Source organism: Notolabrus celidotus, chromosome 16, assembly GCF_009762535.1.
Source record: "Notolabrus celidotus isolate fNotCel1 chromosome 16, fNotCel1.pri, whole genome shotgun sequence".
Classification (NCBI taxonomy): Eukaryota; Metazoa; Chordata; class Actinopteri; order Labriformes; family Labridae; genus Notolabrus; species Notolabrus celidotus.
Window position 1 is genome coordinate 22,385,306 of NC_048287.1, and position 19,590 is coordinate 22,404,895.

Below are 19,590 nucleotides of genomic sequence, written 5' to 3' on the forward strand. Positions count from 1 at the left end.
AGGACTGTAAGCCAAGACCTACTGTAATATTCAACAATTATCAGTCTGTCAGCTGAATGCAGAAATGTCAGAGCGACTCAGGAGCTGCTCAATCAAACAGCTGTGAAACAGACATTAATAGACGTGAACGTTTGAGAGTGACTCACACTTTGTCGAGTAGATCGTCATTCAAATAAACCTTATTAAATCAAGTTTGAAATGTTCTTGGCATGAGTGCTCTGTTTACACTCGCACAGTTTCTGACCCATTTCTGAGAGTGAGTGTTTTTCTTTCATTAAAGATCCAATGAATCAAAGATAAAGTCTCTCTCTCTCCTCTGACATGGACATCAGTGCACAAGATCTCAGTCCCCGCCACATCATCTGCTTCGCTCTGTTCCATGCACAAAGATTAAGAACAGTCTGACGGGGCAAAGGAGAAGCAAAGAGACATGGAGTGATGGTGAGAGACAGATTTGTGGAGACATGAATGGCTTGCAGGTGTTTTTCCTCTTTTAAAAGAAGAGATGGATTGAGTGGGAGATGTGGAGCTGTGACTTTCCCCCCACGCTGTCATTATGTTTTATGGCAGAAGAAGTGTTTGTGAAATCGAAGCGAGGCGCTGTAAGGATGGGCCATGTGAGAAAGGGTTTTACACCGTGAGTACAGGCAGCAGGAGAGCTGTCTGAGCACATGTCCGCTCACAACCAACACGTCTAAAAGTGGAGTGTGAGAGGAAGAGGGAGCGCGCTGTTCAAGTAGTGCTCAAGGAAAACAAACAGGAGTGAGTGCAGGGTGAGCAGAGGTGAAGGAGTCAGATGAAGAAAAGGGCATACAGAGGCTGCACTTTTTCTGTGCAAAGACAAGGCTTCATGAACAAATGCACAGAAGTAAATTTGCAAAAAAGATTTTAATCGGCATTGTTTTAATCATTCTTGGATCAATTTACAGTTTTTTTCTTATCATTCTCGTCAAAGGTAAACACTTCTCTTGTGGTTGTCTTCAACATCGGTAAATGCTTTTCGCCCAACGTCCCAAAACCCCGTAACGTAAACTAACATTACAGAAGAGCACATTCTCTCCGACACACTTGCATATTCAGATCCTACAAACGACTCCTTAACGGGTACGAAATTTCTAAATGCCACATACTTGAAAAAGCGCGGACAAACACATTCTTCATACATACGCACGCAAATGTGCACACATGTTTTTATTTTTCCTCTTGCACGCTTCCACACACACACACACACACAAACACACACACACACACACACACACACTCACACACACACTCACTCACACACACGCAAAAAGCAGGCAGATAAAGCCTCACACTCATACCATTTGTGCACAAGCACACACATTCCATAACCGGCATGTATTATAAATGTACATTACAATGCACACTCCTTTGTTTTGCAAGTGCAGCACTGGAGGAATGCTGCCCTTCCTTTTCACATCTCTGTCTGTGCATCACAGTTGGTTTATGACATGCTCCTCAGCAACATAATCTTGTTAGCAGTATCTGTTACATGAGAGTAGGGTTACTGAGTGTACATCCCTACTGATTAGTCATAACCTATAACCCTCTCCTCTTATTGTCAGGCTGAATCACGTCGACCTATTTATCTACACAAGCAAAACGCTGCAGTAAAAATTCCACTGTTTTAAAAAAAACAATAAAAAATTGGCACATAGCTTATAGAGCAAAGGCCTACAAATGCACACTAATAAATTAGGTAGATAAATAATATATTTTAATGTTAAAATAAATACATTTGAAAAGTAAATAAATTAAAAAAGCACAACATTGTAATTTTGATTAATGCCAGCCTACGTTGTCCTTTATAACAATATAAAAAAGTGAACTTGTCTTAAGTTGCACATTCACACGTGTTGTTTTTTTTTTGTCTTTGTTGTGTTTTTTTTTCTTTCATTTTTGTAACAAAATGGCGGCAGCGTTTCATCGAGTCTCAAAGCACAAGTTCTCATCAGGCACCTGCCGCACTCTGGCGACTGTATGGGGTCATTTCCATGGTGATGGTGACTGCAGTAATGGGCATCAGCGCTGATTGGCTGGGCACCTCTGAAGTGGAAAAGGACTTGACAGGGTTGTCTGGGATTAAAAGGGAACTTGCTGCTGTGAGAGTTTTTTTTTTGAAAAATTGCAAATGAGTGGTGTTCTGAATGACTGCTGCAAGGAGAAAGGTTTGACATCCCCGGAAACTTGCGCCAAGTGCTGAAGGTAAATGCATTGGAACAAAAAAACACACATCTACCATGTCTAAGTGCCGTCAAATTACTAGTCCGGGGTCTGTATTTTTTTCAGGTTGTTAAAGAGTGAAGGCAGGAAATGCAGACAAAGGACTAGTTCTAAGAGGGCACTCGCTATCTTCTAAGAAACGCAGGCTTTGCAGCCGTACCTATCACAAAGCCAGGGGTATTTTTGATGTCTGGAGAAAATGGATTCTTAAAAGGCCCGTGGATATCCTCAAAAAAAAGTATCTCCCTTTCTTAAGAAACACCTCAGGCTCTTATTACCAGAAGCTCACTCACACCAGCGTGAAAACATTCCTCAATGTCCGGGGAAACAGCAGCAGTTCTCAGAACTGACTGATTACATAAATATCCTGTATATTCCAGGTAAGATCAGTACAGTCCCACGCTCTACCTTCCTCTTTACTACACCTAAGTTAAGTTTTATCCATCTGTGTTTACTTTGTCTGTGGTCCAAGGCCTTCAAATCCTCTGTAAAGTCCATGTTTTTACCTTCTTTATATTTCCAGAACTCTTAATCTTTCCTCGGTTGCTTTGATATCCATGCTACAATAAGAACAAGCGTACTCTACATCCAACTCATTACAAGTCCACAGGCATGATAGCAGCACAGAAGTCCGATTCTGGGTTGGGGTTCTGCCTGAAATGCTGTGGTTCTCACATGATTATGGTCCAACAACACATGGGAGTGTCAAAATACACTGGTGTGAAGATGACAGCAAAAAGGCCTCTCCTTTTTAATAGTCCAGTTAGAAGTTCAAGGATGGTTTTTTTTCTGTGTTGTCTGGATTTGGGTTCTGCTTCACCCCGGCTAAATCCTCGTCTATGTTTCCGTCCAATTTCACTTTAACAACTTGGTGGATTACAAAGCCCTTTGGACAAGGCGGTCCAGCTATGCATGAAGCGTCACTCCCAGAGACAGTTTGCTAGGACAAAAGCACGGCCGACACGAGCAGCATCCCCACGGTTAGAAGAAGGCGGTCACGTGATGGGCTGCTGCCGCTGACACTTTTCTCCAGTTTGGGAACTTCAGGGTTAAATTCATCTGGAGAGGAAGACACAGACAGAGAGAAAGAGAAAGTGAGAAAAAGAGAGGAGTGTGAAAGAGCGACGGAGATAGCGTGTGTGGCAGACAGAAGGAAATGAACCATTACCACATTATTAATTCATCTATCTAAAAGTAATGTGTGATGCATGCAAATTGTGCTTTAACATATGCAGAGAAAGAGACATGATGCAATTATCAACAAACCACCAATTATCATCAGCACGGCTACATATGGCCGTTCCCCCCACGGGATGGAAAATTAAAAACACTTTTGTTTCTGATCTGTTCTCTCCTCTTTTCACACTAATGATGTTTTTATCCTAGAGGGATTTCAATCAAACCAAATTACTATGGCCTCGCCATTGATTAGACACAACAGAACATTAGCTGGAGGGGACAGAGAGAAAAAGCTGGGAGAACACATTTTGTAATACTCAGTAAAAAGTGGATTACACTGAGTCATTATGCTCTGTCTCCTCGTAATGCTTCCTATTAAATCAAGAGGGTTATTATGTGCCAAAATAAGGCAAAAAAAAAGAACAACAACAGAGTAATCTTGCTTATACAGTCAACACTACTTTGAGAAAAACCTGGGTTAGCTGCATTTAGATGTTGGAAAAACCTATTACATCTATCAAGTAATCTACCTAAGTGCAACAAAGAGCTGCAGCATCAGACATAAAAGAAAGATACGGCTGAAAAGAAGGACAGATAAGAAGCCTTCAGAGGTCACTGTGATGTTGTATCATTAGGAAATTATTTAGGTTTAAGAGCCCCAAATTACACCCAAAAGAAGATAGCTACTTGTTTGGATAAAAGAAGGGATGCATCCGGATGAAAAGCTGCACCAAAAGACTGCAGAAATCTTTGCTTTTTTCCATTACTTTACTTAGTTATGCTGCAAGTGTAAAAAAGTTCTCCTGACATATCGTCTTCCATCAATCAAACTGTCTTTCAACAAAAAAATGCATCATTCCAGTCTTCAAAATGCTGTTTCACTGTCATGTGAGAGCCTTGTCTCGGGTTGGCTGAATATAAAACATGCAGTAATCTGCTACGAGTAAAAACACGGAGGTGATGAGATGATAACACTCGGAGACAACAAGTACATGACAGCTGATATCTGATGAATGTCTGGAATTTTGTTTGTGCTGTCTGAACCATCCGACCACTCTAGTTTGTCCTGGTTGTGGTTTGATGCTTGTCCACGTCAGAGTTGTTCTTTAGGAACAAGCGTCTGTCTGTGACACAACGCACACACGACGCCAACGTTCACACCTGTGTGCACTGAGATGAACCCCAACAGAAGAACAGACAGGAGAAGCAGACGGGTGAATATAAAACAGTGTCGCCTCAGGTATAGGACCTTACGGTTGTAGCCGGGGCCTTCTCACCATCAGGTTTGTCTCTCTAAAAGTGTCTATCAAGAGTTTCCAGATGTAGAAAGTACAATCAGAGAGCAGAAGAAGTGAGCTGTACCTTACTTTTATAAAATAAAGAACAAGCAGTAGAATTTTCACATGTAGACTGGTTTAGTTCACGAGATCTCACTCTTGTTTGTGTGTGCTAGCTGCTTTGACAATCACTAAGCTGCACAATATGCACCTCTTCAAAACCCTTGCTATTTAGAGAGGCCGCCCTTGGAAGATAAATGTGGGGGACGTCTGACGCCTCGGGCCATAACAAGTTATCAAAGGTCCACAGTAGGACACCTAACATCACAGCGCAATTGTGGGATACAGCAATCAATTTCCCAGCACACAATCTGGTTCAGTCTCGTCTGTATGGGGTATAACAACAGACGAGCATGCAGGGCAGCTCTCCTGTCCGCATTATACCCCCCAAGGCATTTACAGTGAGATAAGAAACATTGGCTCTAGACTCTCAATGAGTGGGAAAAGGTTGTCTGCTCTGATAAATCCTCCAGCCGAGTCCACCGCAGCCAAGGCTGACTCGCAGTGATGCGTACAGAACACGAGGCGATGGACCCATCATGTATGGTTACAACTGTATAACTCACTGGAAAGGGGGGGGTTGTTAAAGTGTGGAGGGGAGTCAAATAACATACACTGGTTCTATTAATGCATATAGATCAATACCCTAATTCCAATGCATGCTCCAACATTGATCACCTTCATTACAGAGGGAGAGAGTACAATGACAACGACTGTCCCAAAACTGAAAAATGAGACAAGCAGCTAAAAAGCACTTTTGTGTTTGTGTGCTTGAAGCTAGCCAGTGTAAGGAGTCGGTCTTAGCACAGGGGGGCTACTAGCTCAGTTTGAGACCTCAGCATCACAACCCAAATCTTAGTATGTGTGCCTATTTAGAACGATCTGGTGTCATGCTCATCCATGCCTTATTCTGCTTATCCTGAGCTTACATATCGAGAGACAGAATAACAATAAGGATGACATCTTTTTCCACAGCTGTCTTGCTACATCCATGACAAGGGCAGCAGCAAAAAAAATGTGCAACAAGCCTGGCTGAGATTAATACAGCTTTAATGCACTTTAATTCCTATTAGTCCCCAGCTTTCTTATTGATCTTCTGGCATTGTAAGATGCTTGATTCTGATTGGTCAAAACCCCCTGACAACAGTTATTAACTTTCACTAACATGAGCAACGCCAGAGGCAAACTAGACACACGTCATGTCAAATCAATCCGTGGAAAAGTGTTCTGGCACATTTTGCTTCTGCTTGTTTGACATCATAGTTTGTAAGGTAAGGTAAAACTGTTAGTGTCTGTTAGCATCATATTGGAGACCAATGTGGCTAAAACAATAGTTTCAGTTAGCATGTTAATTTGGCAGACTTAACATGGATATTTACATATTGGTTCCTGTCCAGTCACAGTTTGCGACAAAGAAACTTGAATTATGAGTGGTGGTGATGATAGCAGCAGTGTTAAAAGTTGTGACATTTGCCTCATTTATTTGTAAAGGTGTGTCAACCGCAGAGCTCAGAGAAGAAGGAGAGCTGAAAAAAGGACATTTTAATGTAAAATCGACTGCAACAGGCAGATAGGAATTTATTGACATGGAACCGTGCCCTCTTTGTTTTGCTTCGCGTCACGGTTTTGTCTCACCCTGTTTGGGTCTTATTTCCCCTAACCACCTGCTAACCATATATAATAATAATAATAATAATAATAATAATAATAATAATAATAATAATAATAATAATAATAATAATAATAATAATAATAAATATTAAAAAGAAGAAGAATAAAATATTGTATTGAAAAGTAAATAAATCTCAAAGTGCTAAAAGACACATCATTAAAACAGCAAAGGTTGGTATGTCGTGACATGCCTTACTGTCCCTGGTAACAAAGTATCATGCAAACAGGACCTGTATGAAACATAGACTGTATAAATAAAGGACGTAGTATCTGTGACGTCACCCATCTGTTCCTGAGAGCTGTTTTGAAGCCAATCAACGGCGGCAGCCATATTGGAAAAGAGGTGGAGTTTGAGCCTCCTAGCCAACAGCTATGTGTTCCCGTCCGGGAGTCAAGTCAGTCATGTCCTTATTTGGGCGAAAAACTCGTAATCTTAATATCTTCTGAACTGTCACGTTAGAAAAAAAATCACCCCCCGTTCAGTGTATGCCGATAGAGAAATTAGCAACGTAGACCCAAGCCGTTTTTTGACGCAGCCTGTAAACATGATTATTAATGCTGCAAAGATCATCTTTTTTGAATTGGTGTGTATGTGGTTTCTGGTGTTTTTGCAGCCAGCCTCAAGCGGATTCTCGATGAACTGCAGTTTATAACACTTCCGCATGGGCTTCATAGTTTGAGACCGGAGGTTGATGCTTGGTATGAAACAAAGAAAGCAATGAAACTGGAACTCCTAAAAGTGTAATTGCCTTAACATTAACTTGGGATCACTGAAAATAAGTGAGCAATCAAAATGATCCTTTTTAAAAAACAAAGATAAACACTATATTTCATAGGTCAAGCACTTTGAATCTGTCTCCTATCTCTGAGTCATGGTTTCAGACCACACTGATGTAGCAGTGCATCACTTATTAAAAGTCGAGCTACATGTCTGTGTTAAAGTCACACACAGAACAGTTATCAGTCCCAAGTGTAGGCCCACTCCTTTCTGAACCATAGCTTTTACTATTCTTCTCATCACTGAGACTACAGACAGACATCCTGGATGAATGGGTTTGGTTTGATTGGTGCAACACAAGCATATTTAATATACATATATTATAATCTGCACATAATATGCTAATCAGACCTGTTAAATCAAGGCTGCCAGTGCCAACCGTTGCCTCCGAAAATGATGTGTTTATGATTGTATTTTCTGGTCCAACACCTTATTTATGTCTCAGCCTTTAGCCCCCTACTTCTGCTGCAGATGCTCAATAGAAGAAGAAGGAGTGAGGGGAAGTATGTCACAGATGGAAGAATGCACAGAAGCTTTGCTGCAGGAAGCTATACGGTTATGATTAATTCAAGCAATAAGCAGCAAGACTGATGCTGAATTCTTAAAGCAAGTTTGTGGCAAGAGACCCATTTGCTATAAAACCCTCTGCCATGACGGATCTCTGCTATTCATAATGCATATTAAAGTTGATAGCAGCTACAAGCAGAGCAGAGGTGTGCTTCAAAGGGTTTTAATGTAAAAAAGTCCTTCCTCAAAAAAGGGCAAATCAAGTCAGTGCACACTCAGAGGGTATTTACAGTCTATCATAATCATGTGTTGTACTCCGTTAAGGTCTCTGTCTTTGACTCAGCAGTATTTTTCCTCGGTCTTCTTTCACTCTTGAACAAAGATGCCTCTGGCATTTTATTTTGAAAGGGAACCATCCATTGTCTGATAACATCATTACTGTGATTGCCTCAAAAACATTCTGCATCAAATCCATTCAAACTCAAATTTCAAATCTGTCACAGTTAATGGCTTTCAGTAGTAAGCTACAGTTTGTATTTTAATTTACAGACAGTAGATTGAAGGATGTGGTTATTGCAGTGTTAGCTTAAAGGGAACAGCCATGTGGCGACAAATTGCTCTCTCTGATATACATTTTTGTTTTTCATTTAAATCCCTCTCTGCAATGAGTTCTTTTCTGTAGTACACATATCCTTTCACACATTTTGTATAGCCCACTCTTGTCTGGTACATCTTCTTCTCTGATTAACCACCTGTGTTTCTGTATGTATCCATCCATCCCTCTCTTTCTTCATCTCTTTCTTTAATACTTTTGTACTTTCTACTGCATCTTTATGTAATGTGCCATCCCATTACTTTTGATTTGGTGCAATATGTGAGGGTTAGTGAACAGGTGGTCATGTGAAATAGAATCCTGACAGGTTGAGACAGTGACGCGAAGCAGAGGCTACAAACTAAAGATACAAACAAGTTGTCGTTATTATTTTTGCAGCTAAAATAATTACCCCTCAGCTTTGATGGCTGAATCTAAAGTTTTGCGTTCACTAAGTAAATTGAGATCAATATCAAAATTGTCCCCCCTGTTGACTAATGCAGTTGGAAACTAGCATTTTTATCACAGTGTCAATAGGAAGAGGTGAAATCAAACTATATAAAAGTGTAGGGCTCCTTTCTGTGGATTGATCTGATATATCTTTGACCAATCCGAAGCAAATATTTAACAAGTAGTTCAGGCCAGGTAACAAATAAATAATAATAAGAAAAAATAGGGCTTTTATAGCATTTTTCTAGATACCCTTTTAATTATGTACAGAACAGATAAAGGTATATTATGTAGAAGGACAGATCAGAGGTCGGGAGGAAGTAGAGCTATTGTGTTGTAGGCTTTTTTGAAGAGGTAGGTAAAAGTGAGTCAGAGTTGCGGATGTTTGGAGGGAGAGTTCCAGAGAGTCGGGGCAGCAATGGCAAAGGCTCTTTCCCCCAAGGTGCAGTGCTTGGTCTTAGTGATGGGGGACAGGAGTTTGGCATCTGGCGATCTCAGGGGATGAGTTGGGGAGTGCTGTTTTAGGAGGTCTGTCAGGTATGAGAGGGCTAGGTTATTGAGGGATCTTGAAGTGGATTCAGTGCTGTATGGGGAGCCAGTGAAGGTGCTGAAGGATGGGTTTTATTGATTTCATTATAATTCTAGAATAAATATTCTTTATCAGTCTTCTCTGTGTGTCTTTACGAGAATTTGGATTTTCTATATCAATTTAAGAACTGCCTTTAGTTTCTGTGCTCTACATTTTTCTGTAAGTGCGTCAGGCAGACTTGCATCTGGTCTCATCTTGCTTCTCAATGAGTCTTTGTTTGTCTTGGTGGTACTCTTTGATATAGGTAATGGCCCAGTCTCGGTTCAGATGGTCTTAACTACAGCACAGGTTGCAGCCTGGGTCTTGTCCTTGTTGTTTATATTACATAATGGACTCACCAAGGTAATAAATGAGAGTTAGACACTTCCTAATGGGGCGACACGCTCACACAAGATGACGAGGCAGGTTGTGAACAAGCCTTATTTTCTGCCTTGCAAGGAATGTGGCTGAATTATGGATTTGCATAAAATAAAACCTGAATAAACATCTTACTGCTCATGTTTCTTGCCTTGTCTGTCACCATGGCTCAGTATTTCAGCAATTACCTTGTTGGAAACAGTCTTGCTTTTCCCCATAGAGATGGTTGAAACAGCAGGTTGGAACAGACCAGAATTATCCTTAAGACACCGAGTTAAATAAGGAAAATGTGACGTAGGAGCAGAGCTAATAATAATGGAACAAGGTTGACAGCAAGTCCAAACATATGTGGAGCGAGAGGCAGAGATTTGTTGATGCCGAGCCAGTCTGTGGGCCGGTCTGGTCCTCAGGGTGAGTCAGGGAGTGGGTGTCCAGCGGTCAGATGTGCCATCAGGGCTATGGGTTTGTTTTAAAGTGTGTGCGTGTGTTTGTGTGCATAAATCTGTGTGTCCTGATTTTGTTATCGCTCCAAATGTATTCAGTAAAATGCATCACAACGCTTGAGGCTATGATTTTTTATGATTCCCTGCCAGTTTGTGTTTTTTATATTAAATTGCACGTAAGCTTGAGCCGGAGTTACTGCTGAGCAATTCGCCCACCACTGAGCTTTCCTTTCTTCCTCTGCCCCCTTTTTCTGCCCCCACTCTGGTTTTATCTCTTTCTCTGCCTGCTCTCTCTCTCCCTCTGTCCCTCTTTCTGCTGCTGCATCTCTCTTTCTCTGCCTCCTGTCTGCCTTTATCTCTCTGACTTTCTCTCTCTCTCCAGCCTTCCTCTCTCCATCTCTCTGAAGGTACTCGATGCTGACGGCTGAAGAGCTCTCTTCGCTCTGTCTCTTCTGGTCTCAGTTTCCATCTTGGGCAGGTCACACTCTCTTAGCCCCTCGTCACAGACTGCCCACATCTCCCAGACACACAAGCATGCTAAATGATTCCCCGGAAAGAGGCTTTTTGTTTGAGATGAGGATGGAGAGAAAAAAAGAGAGAGGGTTTATGTAAGCACTCAGCTGCACAATTGAGTCGCTCGCTGACATGCTTTCTCCTTAGGTAAACACGAACCTTTCATTCCTTACAAGACCTCAGCTGACCTTGTGAAATTTTCCACAGAGTGAAAGGGAAGATTTCACCCATTTGTGCGTGTTTGAGTGCCAGTGTGTGTTTAAAGCAGGGGCACATTTAAGGGTAATACGTTTTGATGTAGTTTTGATGTGCAGAGATTGCATGTAGTGCTTCAAAAAGATCAAAATTTTGGTACACATTTTGTCACTGCTTCATTCTCCTAAAAACTGAGTGTTATGAGCCAACACAGACACTAAGACAAACTGTAAAATTATAAACCAATCTTCCAATTGTTCACACTAAGTATAGACCAAAGACTACCTTCTTGTTTGACATCTGGCAAGCTTTTTTTGTGTAGCTTAAAGCTGGGGTTGGTAATCAGATTTAGATACACTTTTTGTTATACTGGTTAAAATGATCTTTATGTCTCGATGGCAATCAATACATAATGTGTTCTTAATAAAGAGCGAAAAAGCTGCTATCTACTGCTGAGTGAGACATGAGTTGACGTAGTGCAAAACACAAACGATGTGCTGAGACAACAGCAGACAAAATCTTGCTATCTCCTCTCATTTACTTCTTTTATGAACTTTACTTCTTACTATGAACTAATGAAGGAGAAAACCCTTTTAAAAAGTGGCATTGATGGCCTAGTCTTCCTCACTATGTCTCAAGCATGCTTTGGGCAGTGAGGCAACCACTTGTTTCTTCGAGTGCCATCTTCTGGGTAAAATAATGCAACACAATGAAACACCTCTCTGCATTTTATTCTGGTGGATTGGTCGCACAAGTGTAAAGGACACAGCTCACTTCTTAGGGGACAAAAAAGGCAATAAATTGCATCTTTAACACCAGATTTTAACACTAAATAACAATCCTGCTGGGAAACACGAGGCCAGGTGCTGCTTGAGTTCCAAAGACTGAGTTAGAGAGCTGTCATGAGTGAATTAATGTCACTAAGGAAACATTTAATTTCATAATGACACAGACAAATGAACTGCATAATGAGGTCAGTATCTGGGCCAATATCATTTCAGCATATTGTCTGTGTGCTTTTATAACTTTGGTGTTTCTAAATGTATCATAACTGATGGATAAGACCGTTAAAACTTTCAAAATAAGACACATGTTGAATGACACTGGAATTATCCTACATAGCTGAATAATAGTTGAGTGAAGAGTATTCATTTTATTAACATCAATCCATTGAAAAGTGTAAATACTCTATATAATGTGTGTCACTGTTCTTGAATTGAGTTGTATTGTTTATGGTCTTCCCCAAATTGCACATTCTGAGCAGCAGGAAATAAAGGTTTTACTCATCAACCAGGTTTAGCCCGGGGATTTCCTTTTGCTAACCATAGTTTAAGAAAAACTAACAAATGGTCGGTTCTATTCCACAAAGATTGGTACACAAATCAAGCTTTGCAGCGGCAGCCAAATATTGACCAACATCTGGCAACTGGCTGCTGTTCTCTGTCAGCAGCAGCTCAGCGTCACTCACCGATGTTGTGTATTTTCAGGTTTGGCCTGACTGTGTAGTCGGGAGGAGTCTGACTGGAGTCATCATCTGCCTGGGAAACTGAGAAACAACACGTAAACACACAAAGAGAGAAGGGCGGAAAGGAGAGGGAGGCATAGAGAGCAGAGGAGAGGAACAAAGAGGGAGAGACAAGGAGAAATAACAGTCCATTAAACAGAGGAGAGGGAGTAAAATGTGCAATTTAGCAACCACAAAATTGTTTATAGATATTGCAAAACATGGGCCGAAAAAATTCCCTAAACATACCCCCAAATTTTGAAACTTTAACTTAATTTTACCGTCTTTATATTTTATTGAAAATCCTAACTGGACCAAGCAGCAACGCCCGACATTGAAGCCAATGCTGAAGTGCAAAAAACTGCAGTTCTTTGAGTGTCCACTTGGGGCTGGTTTCAAAAGAATTGACTGTATAACACAAGGACTGGTCTTAGTGACATTACCCATTGGTTTCTTAAGAGGCATTTTGAAGCCTAATAATAGCGGACGCCATATTGGAAATGCTCAACCTGAAAACAGAGGTGTAGTTGAGGCGGGCTTTCGGCCAAGTGGTAAAAAAGATACATCATGTTCACCTGTCAGTCAACTCAGCACCTTCCCTTACTATGCAAATCTCTTTATCGGAATATTTTCAGTATGAGTGTATATAACATTTACAGTGTGTGAGTAAAATCATAAAACCAGCACTTTGGACCAAAATCATTTAATGAGCCAGTCTGTAAACATGTATCGTTTGCTCTTTAAATGAGCCTTTGAACATGGGACCCGTAGGGACCTTTGCTTTTGCAGCCATCCTCAAGTGGATGCTCAAGAGATGCTGCAGTTTTTTCACACTTCCACATTGGCTTCATTTTTCATCACCAGACGTTGCCACTTGTGCAAAAGCCAAAGAGGCTCCATTAGATCCTATGCTACGATGCCCACAGCAGAAATTAACATGTTAATAGCTTGTTAAAATATCGGCTTTAACCTGTATGGCAAACTTTCCTTTTGTGTTAGCATTAGGGAATACAAATTCTGCATACATTTGCACAATCAGAGGCCTGGCTACGCTGAATGAAAGGTGGGCACATTGTAGCTGTTAGAGCCAGGAGGCTACAGACCCGCCTTAACTCCCTCTCTTTACTCATTTGTAGACTGATCAACGGTTAGGCTGAGCTAGCATTTCAAATATGGTGACTGACATTTTTTAGCTTCATAATGGCTCTGTCTGAATTCAGAGGCTGCACCCACTAAAGGATCTAGCCTCTTTAGTCTGCGCAGACTGCTCAGGCTGAACTGAGACAGTCTGGTCTGCGGTGGATTTCCCTTCCATCAGCTGCACCAGTGTCAAATAGCGCCACCCCTGTCGCCTAGAAAAAGGTAGCTAGCTGGCTAACTAGCAAACAAAGTTAGCATCATGCAACTTAACTACAATCATTCTAAAGATAACTTGAGTTTGAAAGCCTCTGCTTTTGTAATGTTAGTACAGCTCTTGATTGACTTGAAACCAAACATCATCTATCAGTTTAATATGTTGCTGATTGAGATTCTGCTCTCTGGTTTGAATTGGCATGCAAAGAATCACAGGATTTGTTGAGCCAAGCAAATGCAACTGATTCATCCTCAGCACATAGGGATAAGTAGGAGACATTTGTCGGCCACTTCTGAAGGAGCCCTTGAAATGGTACAGCCTTCAACGCACCGCTGTGACGCAATTGGTTTTTCGAAGGATGCAGCCCTTGAATTGGGATTCAGCTATTGCCTCTTCATAAAACCAAGGGTGAAAATACGATTACTACTTCCTGGTTTTATGCTGTCTATAAACTGGAATCATTGAAATGCTGCACAAACTTAGTAAAAATAGTGTTTTGTGCTGAATGTGATGTCTGCATCATTCAAGTTACTTGAATTGGTTTGTTCACCTCCTCTCCGTTCTTTCATGTGTTTTCATTCTCTGTTGTAAATATGTTCAAGCCTGAGCTTCCAGTAACTCGTTACTTCGATAAAATCTGCAGTAGGTCACAATATGAGAATAATGTAAAGAAATAGAAAGGATGGGAGATGCTGGACTCAGGATTCAGACGTTCCTCTGGTGATTAAAGACATTTGGAACCAGTGGACAGAAATCAGTTTTTCATTTTCCCCTCGTCTAGACGTAGAATTACATCCAGCCTGCAGAGCTAAATTACCAACAAATGAGAGACGTGTGGGTTTGTGGATGTGCATTTTTGTCTGCATGTTCTGCTTTTTTTTCCACTCAGTATGTGTCTGTGTAATTTAGTGATTCTGATGTACAGTAGTGAGGATGCAAAGGGAAAGCAAGGAGCAATCAATTTTCAGACGTAAAGCATTCTGCATGAATATTCACATCTCTGTCTTTTCTTCAGGTCTTATAATCTAAGGTGGGCGACACACACAGAGAAGATGAAAACGGTGCGGAGGCGGCGGGAGTCAACAGCTCTCTGATAGCAAGCTGTTAAAATGACCTTGCTGGGTAAAGGTTGAGGATTGTAAACGGACGAAATGCACCAATGCACACATGCCCATTCATCCACACACTCTCAAACACACACACACACACTCGCACATACAGGTTAAAAAGATTTATAGCTGACATACAACCATGTGCGCAAACACACACATGGTCAAACTCCTGCATCTGGGAGCAAACGCTGGCATGGTGGACACATCAATAGATTAGGCGTGACACCGGGACGGGGTGGGGGGGGTGTTAAGGTGATGTGTACACAGGGGCTGACACTGGCCTGAGTGTGGGATGTATTAGTGCTGACAAGGTTAGAGGAGAGAGAGAGAGGGGGGAGGCTTTCAGCACTGGGCTGCCTGATCAAAGGCCTGCAGGGGAGAGAGCAGGGTAAAAATAACACACACACACTACACGAAGCAGCAGGCATCAGAAGAGAGCCAGGGAGAGAGAGAAGAAGAAGAGAGAGAGACAGTGGGGGAGAAAGGGATAGAAAGTGACAGAGAGAGCGAGAGAGGGCTGGATCCTGCAGTTTTTTCTTGTCTCATATCTTTTTGTACAGCTTCACAAGAGCACGTCACTCACACAGAGAGATTGAACATTACTGTAATAGCACTGAGACAGAGAATAACATGAAGGAGCTGCTTCTAGGGAAAAGACGCCATCATCAAAATCTCGCCAAGACGGCACGCTGGCAGAAAAGCCTCTTCTCTGAGACGAGACTGTCAGATCTTAGTGTTTCTGCTTCTCTGTCTGCGTCTCTCTGTCTCTTTACTTGTGTGTTTGGGTGATACAAAGGGATGTGAGCGGGGAGGAAAGTGTAGATGAAGTGACACAGAAAGATAAAGATGAGTGGGAGAGAGTCGTCAGGTCTCACCGGTGGAGCAGCAGACGTAGACTCGCAGTCTCAGGCAGCTGTGGCCGTGGTGGTGGGTGGGCGTGGCTGAAACAGAGAGCAAACACACACACACAATATGTCAACCTTATGCCCTCTGCAGGCCACAACACCCTCAGCAATGTGAGCAACCGCCTGTCCTCGCCTGAACTTCCAGTATCTATTAGCAACACCCACTCGCTGTCAATACGAGTGGGTGACAGCAGCCTTGGAGATATTCAAATATTGGATGTGAAGCTTCCTCGGGCTGTTTACTGGCCATACTCACAGATATAGTAGTACTCCTGGCCCACATTGAACTCGTAGCCCAGCGAGAAGGCGCTGTAACGCTGGAACTTTTCAGAGAACTTGATGGGAGCGTGCGGTGCGTGGGGCCGATTGCACTCCCAGCGTTTGAAGCCCAGCTGAGGGTCGCAGGTGCGGTAGCCACGGTAGCTGACCATGTAGAGGATGTACTGCTCTGCCACGGTGCGCTCTAGTGTTCCCCGCTGGCTGATGTTGTAGTGTGGGCAGTAGATGTCCAGGTAGTCGTTGACGCTGACCTGCACCGTGAAGCCCTCCCTCCGCAACCTGGATTTTAAACACAGACAGAGAGAGACGAGGAGAGAGAATAAAGAAGAAAAGAGAAAGGGATGTTAGTGAGGCTGCAGAACAGATTGTTTTCTTTCTCTGTTAAAAGCAGTAGTTTGACATTTTCAGCGTGAGGTTGCCAAACAACCAGACATCAGAAATTACTTCCTCCAGACAAGAAGCTTCGCATATAGCCTGAAATAAAACAGAAGCTTTCATTTGACGATGTGGCAAACAAACAAACAGGATGTTGCATATTAATGTGTTCCAGAGCAGGATGAAGATGGATTTTTGTATTGTGGACAGAGATCTTCCCATCTGTATCAAGTCTATATATCAGAGTAGGCTGATCATCTTCTGGCTTTGGATTTATATTGAACGAAATATGAAGAGTAGAGACATGCATCCTCTAATGTAACATCTGGAAACAGAACTAATGAGTACCTTTCTGAAAATGAACAAATTCTGTAACCATTAATCTTTGTAAATTACTTTTTTTGGGGTATTTTATGATTTTCAATTACAAATATCATACAAAACCAGAAAAAAAAATATCCTCTGAAAAATATTCTGCCTATTAATGATAACAAATTCAACAAACAGAGAAGCAGCAAAAAATCACATCTGATGAGACAATAAATGTGGAAGCCGTTAAAGCTCCTATGGGGGCTTAGGGATTGAGACAACTTTGGCGCCCTCCTGTGGCCAAAGTAGTACCTCTTATCTCTTTGCTGATTTCATCCAGCAAATGTGTAACAATAAATCCCACCTGGCTTTACTCTGATAGTTATTTTACTCATCAATAATGTTTCCATGGAGAATGTAGGCTGTTTTGTTGTCAGGCAGTTATCTTCATCACCTGACACCTACCCCCTGACAGCGGTTTCAGTAATTAAAGTGGATTAGGTTTGGACCAGCTGCTCTAGGCTTACACAGCCGGGGGAACTGACACGCTGGGATCCTCTCTCTCTGCCTATCACTTACTTTTAGTCTTCCTGTCCCATAAAAGTTCCTAACCATAGACCTTTCTGGAGTCCCTGAGCTCCCTTGTCTCGTAAGTTCCTCTGGATCGCTGCTGTAGACGGCCCGCTGCTGTGGACGTTCTAGACTCCAGCTGCTACAACTACTACTATCCGTCTCACCACTTTCATCTCTCTCTATTCCTCTTTCCTACCCCAACACAGTCTCAGCAGATGTCTGTCTTACATGAGTCTGGTTCTGCTTGAGGTTTCTGCCTGTTAAAGGAAGTTTATCCTTGCTGCTGTAACTTGATAAATGCTGCAAAGTGCTGTGCTCAGACTGAGTCCTGTCTGTGAGAGGGACTGGACCTTATCCTGTCTTGATGTTGGGTCTTTGTTGATAATATAACATAGGGTACGGTCTAGACCTGCTCTGTTTGTGAAGAGTCTTCAGTAACATTTGGTGTGATTTGGCGCTATATAAATACAGATTGATTAAATGATCGATAACTATAAATAGTTCATGTGTATACTGATGACCTTGTTTGCTTTTGTGGATCAAGAAGATGCATTAATATTAATTCCAGTCTGCATCAAAACATGTTAAAAACTCCTTATAGGAGCTTTAAACTAGATACAGGACAGTTCTACAGAAATGTATCTGCTAATTCTAGCATTATAAAAGTAACACAGACAAGGCCAGAGAACACTCCCTCAGTGTGCATTGACACCATCTGTTCTCCAAGAGAGAAACCACTACACCTTCCTCGCCCCTCTGCATAGAAAAAAAAAAGGGCACACACATTTTCTCGCTAAATGCCCCGTGGTGAGTGCTGAGGACGCTGCTGAGAATGATAATCTGCACTCCTGTCTCTCCCCCTGAGCCAGCTATGGGCCGGGTCACTGAGGCGGAAGGAGTTCCTGTCAGGGGCGATGTATTGCTCAGGCCACGAGGGAACCGGCTTCCACGTGGTGCATATGATGGCAACCCACGCTGATGGACGAGGTAGTTAGGAAGGCCACTTTCAAGTTGTGTGTTTTCTGTGTGACATACAGTAACCCTTCAGCTGATGTACTGGACTACTGAGGCACTGATGTGGTTTGATTTCTTCTTCGGCTTTCATGCTGTGATGGTAGCTGTTTATAATACTAAGTATACTTATTATGTTAATGACACAATCTGTAATTAGACAAAGTAGGAGTGATTAGACGGGCTCCTGCAGGTGAGCTGATGAGATGGGAATTGTTCTTGGCTGCAGTGACGTGCAGCCAACCTGAGCTGTAATAACCTGTGTGCACAACTAGGGGGAGCTACTGCACCTTAAAAAACACAAACCTCTCTCTCTCTTTCCTCTGCTTCTGCTCCTTTTTTTCTCCTTGCTGTCTCCTCTTTCTTGCACATTTTCTGCTACACACACTCTCATCCATCCCTCACTGTGTATACATCGTGCATACACACACACACACAGATTTAGACACGCTCACACAAACATGGGCACACATGCATACGTTACTAGGTTAGGCCTCCAGAGAGATTATTATTCAATTACAAAATGTGGATCAGAAATGTCACAGCACCTCTCTCCCTCTCTTCTCTTTCTCTTCCTTTTTCTGTCTCGCCATCTTCTTTCCCTGCTCCTTTTTCTGTATCCTCTCCTCCCTTTTCATCTCCCACCCCCTTCTCCTCGTTTACACACCCACGCTCAGGCAGATGAATATCAATTCTCTTTACCGGTGTTTCTTTTTGGGCCATCAATCTTATCTGTGCTTTTCTCTCCTCGCCGCTCAGATGTGAGATGACAGACTTTTGTCTCGCAGTGTTGCAGAAAGAGACAACACAGCTCTGCTTCAAAGGGACTATATTTAGAGAAGGGGGGGTGAGGCGTAGGAGGTGGAGGGAGGAAGTGAGGGAGGGTAGGGAAGTTTGAGATTTGGGGGAGAGGTACAATGGATGTGGGATGGAGAGAATGGTAAGTAGATAGAGCTAAGATGAAAGGAGGAGGAAGAGGCTGTGCTGAATATGAAAACACGCGATGAGGAGAATCCCGGACGCGAGCGGCGTGTAAAAAGTGGGAGAGTGATGCAGTCATTGAGAAATAGGTGAGAGGATGTCTGCGTGCAAGAGGAGCTGGATGTAAGGAAGCGAGAGCAGGAGGAAGAGACTGTGTGTGTCTGTGTTTGAGCACTCAATAGTATTTTGGGATAAAAGGCTGCTGGGTACTAGTGACACAGTGCTGATAAAAATGAGTGATGCACCTGCTGTTATTGTTTCTGCTGGAGAGACAGAAAATAAAACGTTTGAGGCCGCTGGAATGGACCAGCACAACTTGTTTCTTGTAACAA

General features: G+C 42.3%; 1 protein-coding gene across 1 annotated transcript in view; it reads right to left on the reverse strand.

Annotated features, from left to right (window-relative positions):
- Positions 1–869: 869 nt before the first annotated feature.
- The window catches only part of efna3a (ephrin-A3a), an 83,775-nt gene continuing 65,054 nt past the window's right edge, over positions 870–19,590 (reverse strand). The window contains exons 3-6 of the mRNA XM_034705767.1: positions 15,987–16,288; positions 15,701–15,766; positions 12,324–12,401; positions 870–3,303 (exon numbers count right to left, since the gene is read on the reverse strand). Of these exons, the coding sequence (XP_034561658.1) occupies positions 3,185–3,303; positions 12,324–12,401; positions 15,701–15,766; positions 15,987–16,288 (565 nt within the window). The 3' untranslated portion in view covers positions 870–3,184. The remainder of the gene's footprint in view (positions 3,304–12,323; positions 12,402–15,700; positions 15,767–15,986; positions 16,289–19,590) is intronic.